Source organism: Sparus aurata, chromosome 12 (genome assembly GCF_900880675.1).
Source record: "Sparus aurata chromosome 12, fSpaAur1.1, whole genome shotgun sequence".
NCBI lineage: Eukaryota > Metazoa > Chordata > Actinopteri > Spariformes > Sparidae > Sparus > Sparus aurata.
The window spans coordinates 18,873,009-18,891,252 of NC_044198.1; the positions used below are offsets into that span (position 1 = coordinate 18,873,009).

Sequence of the window (18,244 nt, forward strand, 5' to 3'; positions counted from 1 at the left end):
TTCATTGATTGCAAGTAAGAATTACATTTAGACCATTTTATTTCTCTTTTTAAAAGACTTAAGACATAATTGTCTTTGTGACTCTCTGAATCATGGTAGTGAGGTGATTTCAAAGCCTTAAACTGAATGAAAATAATATATATATATATATATATATATATATATATATATATATAGTATATATCAATATACATATCAATATTATTTGTGACTTACTAACAACTAAAAGTAAAAAAAAAAAAAAAAATATGTAAACATGAGCATTTTCCACACCTCAATCAAACCCAAACGATTTGATGACACGTTTGTATTAACTTTATCAACAAATTATCTTTTTGTCAATCTGCTGTATGCAGACCATCCCCAAGGAACTTTTTAAATAAGAGAACATGAAACATGATGTCACCAAGTAGTAGAGTGTAGTAAATGGATAGGTATGTTTCAATAAGACGATGTTTGGCAATTAAGTTACTTTATGAAGGCATTCCATTTAATCTGTAAAGATTAGTTAATTTATTCTAAACATGTTACCAGTTGTCTGAGGTAAAAAAAGAACAACTACCGTAATTTCCGCAGCCTATACAATAATGCGGCTAATCTATGGATTTTTACAGGCTAACGGCCTCCAGGGGGCGCTCTAGCAGGAAGCGAAAGAGCGAGACAGACAGGTGGAAGAGTAATGCGCCGAGGAAGACGCTAGTTTGATTGTGTTTTGAACAATCATTTTGCACATCATGCACACACCCTCATCATGGAAAACAAACGAATAAATGCATATGACGCAGCTTTTAAGTTAAAGGCAAAAACGAAAGTGACATTGAGAGCGACAATGAAAGAGAGACTGAGAAAGTGTGCGACAAAGTCATTCTGAGGCTGTTCAATTCCGACACTGAAGAGGACGACTTCAGTGGTTTTAGTGCGCAGGAGGAAGATGAAGATAGCGATCAATGACTTTTGTCGTAGGGATTTTTTTAACCAGCCCTGTTGCTGCTGTGTTACTGCCGTTTTACTGTCATGTTGCTACTGTGTTACTGCCGTGTTATATCTCATGTTCCAACGTGGACACCTGCAGCTTATAGACAAGTGCGGCCTATATATGTACATTTTTTTTTTCCTTTTTAAAATTAGTTTGTGCGGCTTATATTCAGGTGCGCTCAATAGTCCAGAAATTACGGTAAATGCTTTATTTAAGTGTGTTTCTCAGTAGTTTGGTCAAGCTAGAAATCTAATGAGGTGGAATGTCTCATTGTCTAATCAGCAGCAGCAGCCCCGGGCTAAAAGGTGACCACAACTTGGCCCCTCTTCACACAAAGTTATATACACTGTGCTTTCACTAGTCAATTGAGGCAATGTGATTGCGATTTTGGGCTATATAAATAAAATTGATTTGATTTTGATGTTTAGTCCTTATCCTACTATTAAGTGTGACTGCTCTTCACTTGAGCCAAGTTTCAAAGTGGCACCTTTTTGCCCCTTGTATAATCGATTTTCAGAGGATAACTCTACAAGCTCAGGCCTAACCCTGATCTAGAGTAGGCCCAGCAAGCCCCTAGGCTAAAGTTGGGGTGCTTTTCTCACTGCATGTAGCCCCAGGTTAAGAACATTTTCACACTAGCACAATCCACTGTGGGCTAACTCCGACTCTAGCTGAGGTTTTACCCAGAAAATCTATTTAACACATATAACCCACGGCTAGTAGCAGTGCAGTGTGAATCTTATGGCCCTGGGCCTAGGTTAACTCCAGGTTAAATATCTGTGTGAAAGGGGGCTAAATGAACCCAGGGTCAACGCTAAGCCCTGGGATAAGAATATGCAGTATACATAGTCCTTTTGAAATGTGCCAGGAATGTGTAAGTGTGAACAATGTAATGGATGTAAGAATAATTTCAGCTCCGAGATACATCCAGTGTGAAAAGCCTTTAAGAGTTAGAGACAAAGAAGAAAACTAATGAAAAGCCACCACCAGGTGTCATGCTCATCCTGGCCAGAAGAAAGCTGTACAAGAGACATGACACAGTTCACACGTACGTCATACTGTAAGTGTTCGGATCATAATCCCAGTATACAGTACAGGGACATTTGTTACAAGTTTTAGGTGATTCATCCATTATTTCTGATTCTGTTTTTAATGAACAAAACTTTTATTTTTCATGTCAAATTACGTACGGTGGAACTAACCTTACAATTTCTGTCAGTCCGTCATATCTTTGTTGGATTTATACATGATTTGAACACAATATTTAAAGTTATTGTGAAACTAATGATGATCATACTGACCAGAGAAATTCACTGGAGTTCATAAAGGACAAACCAGCCCCACCTCCTCTACACATTATGAATGTGTAAAATGTGCTTTCAGGTGTTGCATAAACAGGAATAATAGTATTCTTGTTGAGTCCTGTGGTATGATTCTTAACTGGAGAAGGACAAAGAGACAATAGAAGATTAAAGGATTTGAAATTGGGATTATTATTGATTTGGTGTACTATCAATCAAGTTTAATTTAATCACCTCCTTTTGTGTTTTATGGGATTAACATATCTGTCACAAGCCTCTGAGTGTATTGTTCTCAGTTGCCTTGTGTCTCCTCTGTTTGATTGATTGGCTTAGAGTTAATTTAATGATAAGATGAAATGAAACAAATACCTTTTTTCCTATGTGTATACTTTAATTGGCTTAAAAAAAGGCTCCAATCTCTCCTCAGAGCCATGTTGTCACTAAAGACAGAACAAACATTAATAAAATAAAGAGAAAAATACTGTGTCATAAATCTATACAGTAAAATAACAGAAACTGAGATATTACCTTAATTTTGGATAGGTGGGAATAGGGGGTGAGAACTATTGTGTCCACCCTCAGATTAAAAGCACAATCAATATTAATTACATAATATAGACCAATTAAAGGAGAAGCAATATAATAACATGTTATTTACATACCAATATCAATTGTATTTTATGATATTGATGTAAAATATAACAGTACACGTCAGTTCTACCTGTGTTATTCACCTGTTAAAGTGGGCTCCTTATGCCAAACAGATGACCAGCCTACTGGGTGTTTTTATATTATATTTATCTTTATTATGGGCATTTTCATATTATTTTCTCTTAATATGACTTTTTACTCAGAATTTTATGGCTATTTTTTTATATATTACAATGATTTCGTATTTATTTCCGATATATATTGAGTTATTTATCTGAATATGAATAACTTTTTCTTGATATAGCTATTAAGACTTAGATTGAATATATTATGGGGTTTTTTCTCCGAATTTTATATATTTTTTTTTCTTGAAATGACAAGTCTATTATTCTTGCATACTTCCACTTTTTTAATTCTTCAAGTGTCCCTCTTTCCCCTCTGATCTCACATGACATTTATGTGTTTCAGAGTTTTGTTTACTTTTACAAATCCGGTAGCATCGTCTCAGAAAGACCACGCGTGATTGGCTCGCCTTGCTCCCGCTCCTCCAATCGGGAAGCCGCTCTGGCTCCGCCCGCCACATCACTAGCATGGCGGAACACGGAGCAGGAATTCCGCCTATGCGTTAATGACAGCGTCGCTGATGGGGTAACGCCGACCATGACCATCCTCTGGCAATACAGATCTGCTCCCTGAAGTCAACTAACCAGCTGTGGAGCGACTTGGCGCCGGTTCCTCCGCGGACACACAGCTGCTGGGCCACCGGCTGGTGTCAGACCTGACAGACGGCGGATGAAGCCGAGCTGTTCGCCTTGATGCTCTGAGTTGGACCGTTGCCTTTTCCCCCCTCACTTTGAACTCCTCTCCGGGGTTAACTAAGCTAGCTAACTCTCTCTGAAGTGTTGCAGAGACAATATCATGGATTTGCTCGAGGTGCTGCATTTGGACGAGCTGTCCCACGGGCTGGCAAACTTGTCCATGTTTCCGTACTTTGACATGGCGCATTACATCGTGTCCGTCATGGCTCTGAGGGAGCAACCAGGTGAGTGGCTCCAAGTTCAAGTGTCCTCTGGGCACGACGTGCTTCTTACAGCCGTGCTGCTCTGTTCTGCACAAGTTTGCCCTGGTGGAGCTTCCAACTTACATAATAAGCCTACATAGCTTTGTGTATATCCTGGTGTTATATACAGCAAGGGACGTTTTGTTGAAACTTAAAGGGGCACTATGTACAAAAGTAAAACTCAGGATTTTTATATTCACAAGGTTAATCAGTTAAAAATACAAGCTCAGAAGTATTTATTTTCCCTTACTAAGTGAATAAACAAGCTGTCCTCAGAGGAAACTGTCTGAAGCTAGACGGTGGCGGGGTCCGCCAAATATAAACAAAGTGAAATAGTTGGAAATTGTGTTTTCCTTTGTTTATTCAGTCATGAAATAAAGAGTTTGTTTATTAATATAAGGCAGGAAGTCAATGGAGATCTTTAACTTCCATGCAAGGATGTAACATAACATTTGCCAAACCAGTCTTACTGTTATTAAAAGCTAACTGACTAAATAATAATATTAGTCAGTATAGTAATATAGTAATAATAATCAAAATAGCATCACAACCTCTGAAATGATCAGACAGACAACACATCTCTAAAACAGTTTGAACAAAAACTGAACATTACAATCCCGACAAAGGAAGGTATTATTGCCAGATAGATGTATAAGTTTTAGCTAGTATACCTAATAAACTAGCAGTATATACTGTTATAATGTATACATAGTGTATAGCTGTGGCAGATAAGGGACCAGGGTTCTCCCCAGAAATTCTTGGTATAGCGGCGCACCGTCTGTCGGGGGGGGGGGGGCGCGACCGCTCGTCAATGTCAGTCCGGGGGGGAGACACGGACGTACGGACAGCCGGTCATCAACTCCGTCAGCCGGGGGACGGACGGACGCTCAGCGCCGTCAGCCGGGAGCTCCTAGCCGTCAACCGGGGGACGGCGGACGGACGCTCGACACTGTCACGCGCGGAGTATAGCGGCGCAGCGCCGCTGTTCCACCGTCTGGGGAGAACCCTGGGGACCCATTGGAAGTCTGCCATTGTGAATTAATCAATTGAACTAATGAGTAGAATATTGAATATGGAACGGATAGGAACTTTTCTGACTGTATTTAAACTTATTAGACTGTTATTTCTCACATGACTGACACTCTAGAGTTCAGAGGGAAGGGAACCAGTGAAAGACTAGCAGCAGCACTTAATATATTATACTAATACTCTTAAACTTTAAACTAAGTAAAAAATTCTTAGATCTGGTTGCCTTTTTTTTTACTACTACTACTACTACTACTACGTTAATAGTGGCCTTATTGTTATTTTTGTACACCTGTCTTTACAGTTTTGGTTACAGACTCTCTCCACCTCCCTACACTGATACTTTGAGGGTAATTCATTTGTCATTAAAAAGACAGAAAACCGAGTTAAAGTTAGAATTGATGTCTGTAGATACTGCGATAATATCGTAATCGTTAATTTGTCGAGAACATCTGATGTCATGACAGAACTAGTTAAACTGACAAAGTCAGTTACTATGGTTTTGTCTTGCATGTGTGAAGACATTTGTCTAGCTTTGCTTGTGTGAAAAAGTAGTAATACTACAGGGGAACTAGGGCTGGGCGATATGGCCTTTTACTAATACCCCGATATTTTTAGGCCATGTCACGATACATGATATCTTGATATTTTCCCTTAGCCTTCAATTAACATTTTGATGCATACAATCATGCCAGTATGATGATTCTACGTGTCTACATTAAAACATTGTTCATACTGCATTAATATATGCTGATTTTAAACATTCATTCTAAAAAGGGTAAAATCACAGCTAAACAAATATATCAAAACTGTATTTATAAAACAGTTATTAAGCAGTGGGCGTGGCACAAACATGTCATTTCAAAACAAATAAAGTGCCTTCTATGCATGATGTAACTGATATGACGTATCGAAATAATACTAAATAAAAGTGCACATTTTGTGCATAAATGCCAGTACAATATTTAAACAAATAAATAAAATGAGGTGCCTTTTTGTGCATGATGTTACTAATAACATTTCAAACACTAAATAAAAGTGCACATTTTGTGCATAATGCCACTAGCATATTTTAAAAGAAATACATGCACTTTTGTGCAGGATGTCAGACAGGTCATTTAGAAAAAACAGTAAAATAAAAATTAGCTTCATAATAAGAAATAAAATGGTTAAAATAAAAAGTTCACAGCTTTAGTTTTGGTTTCTTCTGTATGAAAGTTGTGGAGAAGTGGGTCACATTGGTAAGTTGGTTGGCCAGCTCTTCTCTCACTTTAACGTACAACTCAGGTAGAGCTGTCTCTGCAAAATATCTGCGACTAGGTAGATTATACCTTGGGTCAAGTGTGTTGATGAGCTTTCTGAATCCGGGCTTTTCAACCACAATCACTGGGGCCATGTCTTTCGCTATGTGATGGGTTACTGCGAACGTTATCTCCTTCTGTTTTTGACTATTTTAGTCGTATGGTGTTGTTCTGGAAAAAGAAGACGCCAGATTCAACTGCGTCAGTCCTGGTTGCTTCGGCACTTTCTTTGATATGGCACTGGCCGGAGATGCGCTCGTGCAGAGTTTCAAGCACTCTTCGTTTTCTAGCGGGTGGGTTCTCAAATGGTGATATAAATTTGTTGTACTACCTCCTTTTGTGGTGACGCTTTTGCGGCATACTTTACATATTACGGTTATTTGTTCAACGTCCTCCCTCTTGTACCCAAACCTCCGCCAGACGATGGCTCCTACGTTGTTTTTCTTGGGAATTAATTCTCCCTCCATTTTTCATAGCACCTGCTGCTGCCGCTACCTGAGATCTCTGCTGCTACATGCTGCCGGGCGTATGACGTTGCACACACTACAGAATGTGATGTACGTAACTAGGTGCGCTTGTTTTATCTCTCTGTGCGGAGAGATGAAAAAGAGTGAGAAAAAAACCTGTAGTTCCCCCGTGACTCAAAGCAACTGCGTGACAATTGAATGTATACTCGAATATTCACGATATAGTCATTTTCTACATCCCACAGAAGACAAGCCGCGATACGTAAGGGATAATGCCCGACGAGGTGTTCCTTAACAGAAATGAATCGGAAGACGCGGAGGCGTGAACCGTCCGACGCGCAGCGAAGTCCGATTCATTTCTGTTAATGGACACCTCGAAGGGCATTATCCCGCTTATACCATGGTCACTTGCCAAAGAAAAGAAATTCGGACCAATAATTTACATTTTCATGCGTTTTACAGTCAAAATATAAAGTTTTTCACAAGCCATAACTTAGTTTCCCTGGTAACGCCTGAGGGTTTGACTAATACCTGGTACAATCATTACTCTCCCTTAAGATTCTTATGCAACGGAAACGTTGTTCACTCCTCCAGTAAATAGGAAGGACCATAGATACGACTTGGCAACGGGAGATATTCTAGTCCGCTCAGCGATGAGCCAGAAAGCTAACGCTATGCTAGCAAGATTCAAAGTCAATAACATTGCATACGGTTGACAAACAGTAAATATAATTTGACAGTATGCTAGCTAACATGATTAGCTAGCTAACCAGTCATGCCATTGTCCCCAAATCAATAGCAAGATTTCCACGAACAAATGACCGGCCGTGTGTAACGTTACTGTGGCCGCAGCCTGAAGCAGAGAGCTGAACAGCGAACGGGATGTGAGATTATTTGCATATCAGTAAATTTAGAGGTGAAGTGAACTTTCTGCAGCTTGTGTGTTACAGTCGCCACCCTGTGGTGTTCAGAGGATAAGACACTGAAGGACTGACAGACTGCACTCAGTGCTGGAAATAAAATATTCAGATTTGATAAGCCAGCTAGCGCATTGATTTACAGCGGTGAACAGTCAATTTGACTGGAACTACTTAGTAGTTGTCCATATATCACTTTTTAACCTACACCCTCCAGCCAATCAGAATCGAGCATTCACCCAGACCATGGTATAAATCGAGTATATTCAATATATCGCCCAGTCCTAAGGGGAACTATACTCCATTATAAGAAAACGTCCTGCTTTTACTTAAATAAATAAAAGTAGTATCAGCAAAATGCACCATATTATTATTACTAATGCCTCGAAATGGTCGTGGTGAAGATATCTCAACACAGTGTTTACCCCTGAAACAAAGAGTTTTGAAGTTAGTTAAGTTGATTGATTGCTTGATTAACTTAACTCTGTTACAGTACAGTACACTTTTTCTTTTAGATGGGATTTTGTGAGTAAACACTGTCAAAGTCGTCACTTAAACTGTTGCCCAAGTTCGTCCTCTTTATTTGACTGGCAAACACACGCTGTAACACACATATGAAGCAGAGGGAGTGGAGCAAACTCTAAAGTACAAACTGGCTCACCGAGCTACAGCCGATTGTATCAGCTTAGACCAAAGGCAGGCACCGAGCCAACTATGTTATGTCACTGAGACGGTGTCTACAGGGACAGGTGGACTTTAACTGCACAGTGACATGACTCTCCACGCACACACATACACAAGAGCACACACACAGTCCATTGTAGTCCGGCTGCTTTAACTACAGTCTATTTTTGAACTTGCCTCGCAAAGCATCTGACCTATTAACCCTTCGTCCTCTGCTCCCATCCATCTTTCTGCTGCTGAAAGAGAGAGACACAGAATATGCCTGAACAATATGCCAGAGTTCAGTAAACACAACATGAAGTCCTTATTTTGATTATTGATTTTTGATTTTGAGAAACCGGAAAAAAAGTCAAAACACTCAGGGGCGCGCTAGCTGCAGTTCTTCTTCCCCAAGAAGGAAAGGAATGCCAACCCTCCCGTTCTTCTTCCCTTTCCTGTGTCAGATCTTCCTTTCCTGCTCCGTCGTGCAACCTAGTCTGAGAGTTTAGTGCTGGAGCTGCTCAACACTCTCAAAGTGTCATTTTCAAGACAACAAAATCACTATTCCAAAGCTTCAAGTAGGAAAAAACGTATAGCTCATTTGATTAGGCATTAAACACAAGAGCAAGTTCAATTCACTATGGCTACAGATTTCTTGTAAGTAGATTGTTTAGTACACACTGCGGGACGGGGGACACGGCTGAGGAGCAGTGGTTACATGTCAGTCACCGGTTCAAGCCCAAAATAACCAGGCATAAGCCACTTTTGACATATTGAGTGCTGTCCAACAGAGAGAAGGACGGGGAGGGGGGAGAAAAAGCTTTAAGAACTATTGTAAAAGTAAAATATTAGACAAAGAGAAATAAGACATTGGCTAATGAGAGGTTAAAAGGTGCAATATGTTAATACATTTATTTGAAAACATTAAAAAAATTAATTAATATTATCAACAGAGTCTGAAGTCACAGTGTTGACGATGTGTCACAGACCTCTATATATTGCGTTGCACGGATATCTGCTGAAGTTAGCATGCTAACCAGCTAGCCATGCTGCTCTGAAGCTGCTGTGCATGCAGTGTGCACACAAACACTTCCCTGCCTCTCTGAGCTCCAGTTCTGACCACTTCACCAAAGCTAATCGGGCTAATTGGCAAACATCAGCTACAGCTACTGTGTGTTCCACCAGTAAATATACCAATCTAGGGTCATTTACAAGTGGCCTTTGCTCTCGTTTTAAAAATGACTCCCTGGGCAAACTGATCTCAGATTACAACAACTATGTCAGCGGGCTCTAAAGAGGGAGAGATTTCCAAAGAAGGAGTTGTCTTAAGTTTTGTTTTTATACCTGAGAGAAACTGAGGAGACAAGAGACGCGCCATGACATGAACCACTGCTCTACCTTCCCACAGGAGGTATACAAAGAGGGGAAGAGAGAAAAAAAAAGAGGAAGTAGAATCCACTCCGTATGACAGCTGTGGTGTATTCAGCTTGTATTCCTCAAATTTGACTTGTAAATGCGTCTCCTTCCGATGCAAACGAGGAGACGGGTTCCTGATTTGGTGAAGGTGTGTTTGTAGCCCAGCATGTCAGAGCAGTCCATGCACAGTGTGTCATGTTTCAGAGTATGAATTTGTTGTACATATGGTATATGTGCAGATTTAAATCATGCTTTGAAAAAAGAGTGAAAGTCAAACACTGTTTGAAATTTGGTGCTGGGCCAGTCGGGCCTGTCAGACTGCGGCAGATTGTTTTGCTCTGAAGCTAAAAGTGATGACATAGCAGTGTTGTTTACTCTGTAAGCAATGTGCTGCACTTGGACCATCTAACGGCTGTTAGACCAAAAGCACCAACACTGACTCCTGTAGACTGAAGCTCTCACAGGAGAAAAAGGATCGACTGTAAGCATATTTTATAACCGCGCTTTTCTCACTGACAATCGGGTGCATGTTTGTCTTTTTCTAAACTTCCTCCTCTTCTAGCTGTGGCACCTAGCATTGAACCACAAACGCTCTTTACACCAGACTGCATGAGCACACAAAAGGTTGCGTCACTCACTGCCTCCAAGTTCATGTGGATACAGAACAAAACAGAAACACATGTAACGAGACGTTAAGTAGCAAGTTGTTAACTCGCGTTATCTTCTGGTCCGTTTGTGTGTCTGAGGATCCCCGCCTGGTAATCTTACATAGGCAGACCTACCTACACAACGTGCCAGCAGTATGCCTACGTAAATGATAGCAAGACTCAGTTAAGGCTTACAATGAGCTGTAATATGTTCACTGGGGATGGGGAATATAATAAAGTTATAAGTTAAGTTATAAAAATTGAAAATGATAATTATTATTATTATTTAGGGGTGCTGAGAGGCTAAAATAGCCTATGGTGTGTTACTGTTTTCACTTGCTACCATTCATTTCAGTAAGCTCTGATATGTAGCAGAGGTTTTTATAGACAGTGAGGTGGCTATGGGAGAGTTGGAGCGACCCTTCAGATGTGAGATGAACAGGGTTAGGGCCGCTGAGAGCTCTAGATTTGCTTGCGGTTTGCCTTATTGCACATTTCCTTAGTTGCAGTGTGTTGAACTCTCCAGGCCACCATCAACAGGCGCATGTAGGTGCTCTATAACAACAGGAAGTGAGTCATAAAGACCGTCAGTAGTCAGCAGTGGCTGTGACACAAAGCTTATCAAAGCTATTAAAGTACTTTGAAACTCATAGTGCTTGATTCCAGGCATCGAACTTCTTACTTCTGATTTGTAACTCTGGACACAGAGACATGATGCACAAAAAGTATGATCAGTGTTACTTACACTTTTCAAGGATATCTTTGTCTCCGACATTGAAATCATAGAAATATAGACGCTCTTTGTAACCCCAGAACTTGCCTGAGGATCGTCACACTTTTAAGTTTTCCTCAGTAGCAAAGTGATCCAGTGATAGTTGTCTGTACATCCTCGAGTACACTGCAAAACAGGAACTATGGATAGCTAATTCAGGACACTTTAAATGGTCTCACTTACCAAAATGTCAATTATATGAAAATAATAAGGCAAAATTTGAAGCAAACTGACACATCCCCTAAAACCCCATATTGTGGAAACTGTAGTTCCAAAATGGAGAACTTGGTTGTACCCCAAAACAACAAAAAACGATATCCAACAATCAGAACTTTTTCATGTTGTGTATTGGTACTGGCAGTAAAATGTTTACAGGCCAGCTTGACCTATATAAAACCCATCAGGTCCTAAACAGACCTGAGCTTCTGGCTGGCAAGCTGAAGGGAATGACATTCTTAAATGGGTCAGGGGCCGGTTCAGACTGAGGGTGAGAGCCACATGTGCACCATTCCCCACCTCTTTTAAGCCTCCACTAAAAGGGTGTCATCACACCGTGATTTGCTGGGAGAGAAATGCCCCCAAGCTGCTTCCACTCCTCAATCAGGAGTCAGTCTGTCCACCCTGTGCACAGGTGATCTGAGTCCACTGCAATTAGTCCAGTGGGATTTTGAAAAATCAGCCCCAAAACAAAGACAGAAAGCAAGTCTCAAACAATGGGACTGCTACAGTTGGACTATCAATGTTTTTGACAGTTGTAGATCCCAGAATGTCAACATGGTCCCTGTATTACAAGTATACTGACCCTCTCCTCTGTATTTATGTACAGATATGTTGCCCTGTATCGAAAACCTGTGGACATTTAGACCATCTGTCTCCCTGTCCACTCGTCTGTTTTGCTATATTTAACTCAGATATGGTAAAAATGGGTCAATTTAACTGTAACATCTCATAACTGGGATACTCGCATTCATGTATACACACTAAATATCTCAATTTTCAGCAATTATTGAAATACGTAATACATAACAAGTTTGTTCTCTTTCTTTTAACGGGTGATAAATTCAATTGCTCTGCTGTCATTTCTTTATTCTTTTCGGAATAAAAAGAAAGTGATAAAAAATGAGCCACATGGGCTGAAGCCACGGGGAGTCTGCCGAGGAGGCAGATAAAGCCATAAATCCTCCCGGTGTACCGATCTCTCTCCAGGAGTCTATAATCTGTCTGTAATCCTCAGATTACCAGTATGGTCCTGTGTGCAGCCGTAGTGACTCAGGGCAGGTGGCTCAGGCGTTACCTGTCGAGGTTAAGTGAAACACGTATATCACGATGTAGGTTGGCGGTGTTCACTTTGGTAGTCAGAGCAGTCAGTCTGAGATAGTGTGAGGATATATGAGACCTTTCAGTGTTTATTTTGTCAACACAACACTTGAGCAAGATAATCTTTCAAAGTCGAGATTTACAGTAAGAGAACATCACATGTAACATTTGAAAACAGAGCAGTTCACATGCTTTTTGAGTTGTCTGTAACTCGTGTGGTGTTGTCGTCGGTGAGTAAATGGTTTCAGTGGAAAAAAAGGAATCGTGTTCTTTTTAAATAGGGTGGAAACACAGAGGGAACACTGAGCAGCTGATGGTTATCTCCAGTCAACTGATATCGTCGGTGACTGTAAATGTCGTGCCTCTCCTCTGCACTTTGAACTTTAGGCCCAGACGCAAATAACGTAACAGCGCTTGACAAACCTCTCCCTCTTTGTTCCCTGTATTTGTAACTCTAACAAGTTAATGATTATATTGTACCAGGGGTTGGGAGAAGCATGCATCGGCTAGGGAAAAGGCTAAAGTGTCAAACTCTGCTGTCTTTTTATGGCCTGATAAGGTGACTACAGAGCCTGGACGCCCTTTTCTATCATCGGATATTTGATATAATAGTCAATGCATAACAAAAACAGTACAGGACAACTTCATAAATTAAACAAGAACCAAAGTAGTGAGCATGATAACTTTTACTGTTCTGTAAAGAAAAGGACCCAAAAGCAGACTCCAGGCAGGAAAAACAAAAAACTGAACTTTAATGACCAGCCGATCAAAAAACAGGCTTGAAGAATAAAAAAAAAAACAAAGACATACAAAACATACGAATACTTAACCAAGTGAAAACCAAATAAAGCACCGGGAACTCAGGCAGAAATGCAAATGAAGCACGAGGAACAAACACAGAGCAAGCTCCTGGAACGAAAACGACAAATAGAGAGGTAAAGGCAAGGACTTAAATACACAAGGGAGGGGAGACTAATAAGAGGCTTCCGAGTTTCAGAGATAAATTGAAGCTGGAAAGCACATTAGTTTGATAATCATTTAGTCGTGTAAGTCACTTTTCGGGCTCACACATCAAACATTTGCTGGCTCCAGCTTCTTAAATGTGAGGAATGGGCGTTTTTTCTTGTTGTTTATTTTAGTAAATTCCAAGTCTTTGCGATTTGGACGGTTGGTTGGATAAAAGAAGCAATCTGAAGTCCTTGCTTTAGGCGCTGGGAAATTTTAATGAGCATTTTCAATAATCAATAATGAAAATAATCGTTGGCTGCAGCCTTAGTCTGGACTCCCGGGTTGGGAACCAGTGGTGCAGACTTTACAAATGTCCTTTTAGTCTAGACAAATGTTACTCATATCCACAAAGCCTGTCTTTAAGGAGGGATTTATGTAATGACTGTAATTATGCCTATGTTTGATGCTTATTATGGTAAGCACTCAACAACAACAGTGATTCCACAGTGTTCCAAGGGGCTTTAACAGACCACGCGGGAATCCTAATACCTTAACGATGTACTATAGAGGACTCAAGCTCATAAATATACGTCTCTCCACGTGCAGGTGCTCTCGAGGTGTCCAGAGTCAGCCCCTTAGCCTGCTGGTTCAGCTCCATGCTCTTCTGTTTCGGTGGAGCTGTGCTGTCTGGGATCATGCTGGCCGAGCCACCTGTCGCACCTTTATCCAACGGCACCAGCGTCCTGCTCGCATCCATCATCTGGTAAGTAGTAGGTGGAGAAGAGAGTGAGAGGGGAAGTGAAGTGACGCAAAGATCCCTTTTTCTCTAGGCGTGCAACCATAGAGCAAAATACAGAATAAAGAGGTTCTCTTGTGAGTGTCCATGCTCGATTTCCTCTAAAGGGAGCATGAAATGTGGAAGGCTTTAGGTGAAACAGAGAGGTCATTGTAAAAGTTGTCAAGGCTCAATATGAAGCCTTTGGTACCCTCTGCTGGTGGCACATATAATTACACCCCTCTCACAAAAACACCCACAGCGCCCTCTGCTGGTGAAAATGAAGTAACTCGAGCCTGCGTGTCTCTACAGGTACCTGGTGTTTTACTGCCCCATGGACCTGGTGTACTGCTGTGCCGCCCTGCTGCCTCTCAGACTGGTGCTGTCAGGAATGAAGGAGGTGACCAGGACGTGGAAGGTGCTCGGAGGGGTCACCCAGGCTCACGGCAAATACAAGGACAGTCTGCTGGTGATGATAGCCATCGGGTGGGCTAAAGGTCAGGAGCTGGTGGTGCATGCTGAGGGCTTTTTATGATAACATGGTCTTGTAGGAGCTTATACAATAATGCTGTGTTTTAATTAAAATCCGTATGAATCCGTATCAACCATATGTCTCTTCTTTACCCCCACCAGGTGCTGGAGGGGGTCTGATAAGTAATTTTGAGCAGCTTGTTCGAGGTATTTGGAAACCTGAGACTAATGAGCTCCTCAAAATGTCTTAGTAAGTCTTCTACATCAGTGATTTTTGTCTTATTTTTGTGCTGCATTTGAATACGCTGTGAGTGTATTGTGAGGCGTTGAATGTAATGTCAAATTGAAAAGGAGTAGTTTTGGGAAATATGCATATTTGCATGACTACAGGTTGCAGCGTTACGGTTGGTTACGTGCCGGACTGTTTGTCTTTTGGCATTTTATAACCCGTCCCACATGCTGCACACACTGAGTTCCAGCTACTGCCATCAGGGAGGAGGTCCTTTTTCAAGTCAAGGATCCCTAAACTGACACAAAGTAGACCACTGTTCACAATTTCATAATTTTTAATAAGTTTTGTCCTCATCTGATGAGAATATTAATACAAAGATAGTTTTATTACTGAAAGTATGAGAAACCAATCACCAAAATAGTTGTGAATTGTGTCATTTGTATCCCTACTTCAATAAATATTTGAATTGGTGGAAGATGGAAGTGGAGATAAACTTTATTTTTTGTTTTATTGTGACTACTTTCCAGTTGTAGCACTGTTCCCTTGTTGTAGCTCCCATTGAAAGTTCATTCTGCACGACAGGTTTCCTGCTATTTGATTTCACTGTATGTTTTTTCTCAGTCTCAGTTATTTCTACCGTTTACCGTTTTCATTTCTTTCTTCTTAGTTGTTTCTTGTGTTTTTCTCGGATGGATGCAGCATGTAGGGAAGCCCAAACCAAATTTTCTTGTCAAGACAATAAAGTGAATCTTCAATCTTTCGGGCTCAGTCACTCCCTGGAGTCTCCACTGGTTGCCTCACAAGAAATTAAGCATTTACAGCATTCAACCCCCCCAGAACAAACCATAGCTTGTCATTTTTACGTATATCCTTTTTTTTCCCCCATGCCTTCAACAAACAAGAGACCATCTTGCGTTGAGGCCACCGCGCCTGGCAACATGCTCACGTTCAGATTCACGAGTACTCAGTGTCATTGTTATAATGTTACATAAATATTAGGTACTCATGGGTCGAACAACATCAATCTTTGTACTCAACCTTTGATTGGTCATTGTTATAATTTTGTCCATCACATTATCTCATACCTTCTCTCTTTGTTTTTTCAGCCCCACCAAGATCACCCTGATCGGAGCGGTGGTGTTTGCTCTGCAGCAGACCCACTACCTGCCTGTCCAGAAGCACCACCTGATGCTCATCTACACCATCTTCACCGTCGTCAACAAGGTCACTCCGCTGCTCAATCCTACCTGACACTTTCACCTTTAGAATATATGATCTTAGTGATTCTGAAACAACCAGGAAGTCGTGCTTTGGTTTATTAAATTGCTTACCTGTGATAAAGAAACTTGATTATTAGCATTCCTCCCTTATCAGTTGGATCCTAACTGAGGTGTAACAAATAGTTTTGGCCATAGTTCCCCTCCAAATCCGTGGTGTCCTGTCTTCTAAATGACCTTTCTCCCTCTGCTTTTTTGAAGTTTCAGCTGATGTGACTCACATTAGCTCGGTATTACCCGCAGGGCTGGGGCTTTTGCATCATTTTCATCAGCTTGCATCATCCTCTCTTCTCTTCTCTGGGAAACTTGTGCTCTTGACTGAGACACAGATAAATCTACCATGTCTTCTTTCAACTCTCATTCTGTTAGCTCGCTCCGACTCTGATCTGTCAAATTAACGCGCAGCCATTTCGTCAGACTTAAGAGTTGTGTTCAGACCTGCTGTTTATTATCTTTTTGTTCCTGATGATGCAGATGTTGTATTTTCTCATCTCTTAATGGGAAGTAGATACTAAAATGTTACCCAATCACGTCGTGTGTTTGTTGTAGCTGCTTTAAGGCTACTTTTGTGATTTTAACAGACACATTTATCTTCTCTTTTTTCAGTCGAGGATGATGCTTACAGGCTCCTCGGCCTCACCATTCGCTGCCTTCGAGTCGGCCATCTACAAGACCCTCTTCACCGGCTCCTCCCCTTACGCCGCCCTCACCGATGAGGTAACGAAAGCGTGCATCGACAATGGCACAAGCAAGATGACAACCTCCCCCACCACAACCAAAGAGTCCAGTGAGAACGGAGTATCAGGGAAGCACACCCCGGTTTCTCCCAACAAGGGACGGAGTGGATCGCTCAAAGCCAAAGAAGAGTCAGAGAACACGGAGACGACAAGCTGCAAGAAGACCGACTAGTCTGGCCCATAGCGCCTTTTCACCTCTGAGCAGGGTTGTGGAGTCATTTCTGATGCAGATTTGTCATGTCAGGACTTAAACTGCTGAAAATAGAATTTCAAGAAGAGCTGACTCTAACCGACCCTGCACCTTACAGCGGGATAATCACCCCTTTCCTTAAAGTACTGTGATATTCAATGCTGTCAGACGTGACCATCAATCTGTCCTCGGGCTGATAGCACACTTGCAGTACAACGTGTAGCTTAAATTTTAATATATATTTATAATGGGTTCAAACTGTTAATTTTATCTCGGGGTTTTGGGAACAGCGCTGAATGTCTCTATCTTTTTTCGCTCTATATATATTCTGCTTCATGTAAATACTATATTTCTTATTCTGAAGTGGTTAGAATACTTTTTTAAAAGAGAGATTATATTCTAAAACATCAGGTATTTTTCCTATTGATACTTAAATAATATAATTGCACTCATGAATGTATGACAATTCAAGATGAAAGACACGTTTTTATTGTATTGTTCATTTGAAGAATGCTTTGAGTTGCAGTTGAAAGCATGAGATTAAACCGGTTTAATTGCACGATAAAAATGTGTTTTTGTGATTTCTAGCCTGTCGCTCTATCAGCATGATTTGTACACTCCCATCTGACTCATTTCAAAGGTCCCATATTGTAGAAAGTGAGACAGAAAGTGTCTTTTCCGGCCTGCACTCCGGTGATAGCTGAGGCATTATGTTTTCGGGCTGTCCATCCGTCCGTCCCGTTTCTGTGAACCAGATATCTCAAGAATGCTTTGATGGAATTTCTTCCAAACACCAACTTGGAGTCAAGGATGAACTGATTATATTTTGGTGGTCAGAGTTTAAGGTCACTGTGACCTCACACAAAAACATGCACAAAGGTTGAAATTAGAACCCGAAAATGAAACGTAAAAAGTGAGAAATAACTGTGTGCGACTTATCTTTGAGGCTGATTTGCTGTTAGCAAAGTGTATATTTTATGTAGTCACAGAGTAGCGTACACGCAGGCTTTGCAACAAACCATGACAATCTGACACAATATTTTTATACAAAGAAAGTAACTTAATGTATTACATATGCCAAATTGACAAGAGGGGATAAA

General features: G+C 40.9%; 1 protein-coding gene across 1 annotated transcript; it reads left to right on the forward strand.

The window, feature by feature from the left end:
- Positions 1–3,503: 3,503 nt before the first annotated feature.
- tmem38b (transmembrane protein 38B) lies at positions 3,504–17,712 on the forward strand. The gene is made up of 6 exons (XM_030436708.1): positions 3,504–3,970; positions 14,069–14,225; positions 14,550–14,734; positions 14,871–14,958; positions 16,047–16,164; positions 16,824–17,712. The coding sequence occupies exons 1-6, from the start codon at positions 3,847–3,849 to the stop codon at positions 17,124–17,126; spliced, it is 975 nt and encodes a 324-aa protein (XP_030292568.1). The 5' UTR covers positions 3,504–3,846; the 3' UTR covers positions 17,127–17,712.
- Positions 17,713–18,244: the final 532 nt, after the last annotated feature.

What these genes read in the sequence shown, in the direction of transcription:
- tmem38b (XM_030436708.1), top strand. Translation starts at nt 3,847, where the DNA reads ATGGATTTGCTCGAGGTGCTGCATTTGGACGAGCTGTCCCACGGGCTG. An exon ending in CTGCTCGCATCCATCATCTG is followed by an intron (nt 14,226 to 14,549) that starts GTAAGTAGTAGG and finishes GTGTCTCTACAG; the next exon opens with GTACCTGGTGTTTTACTGCC. An exon ending in AGCCATCGGGTGGGCTAAAG is followed by an intron (nt 14,735 to 14,870) that starts GTCAGGAGCTGG and finishes TACCCCCACCAG; the next exon opens with GTGCTGGAGGGGGTCTGATA.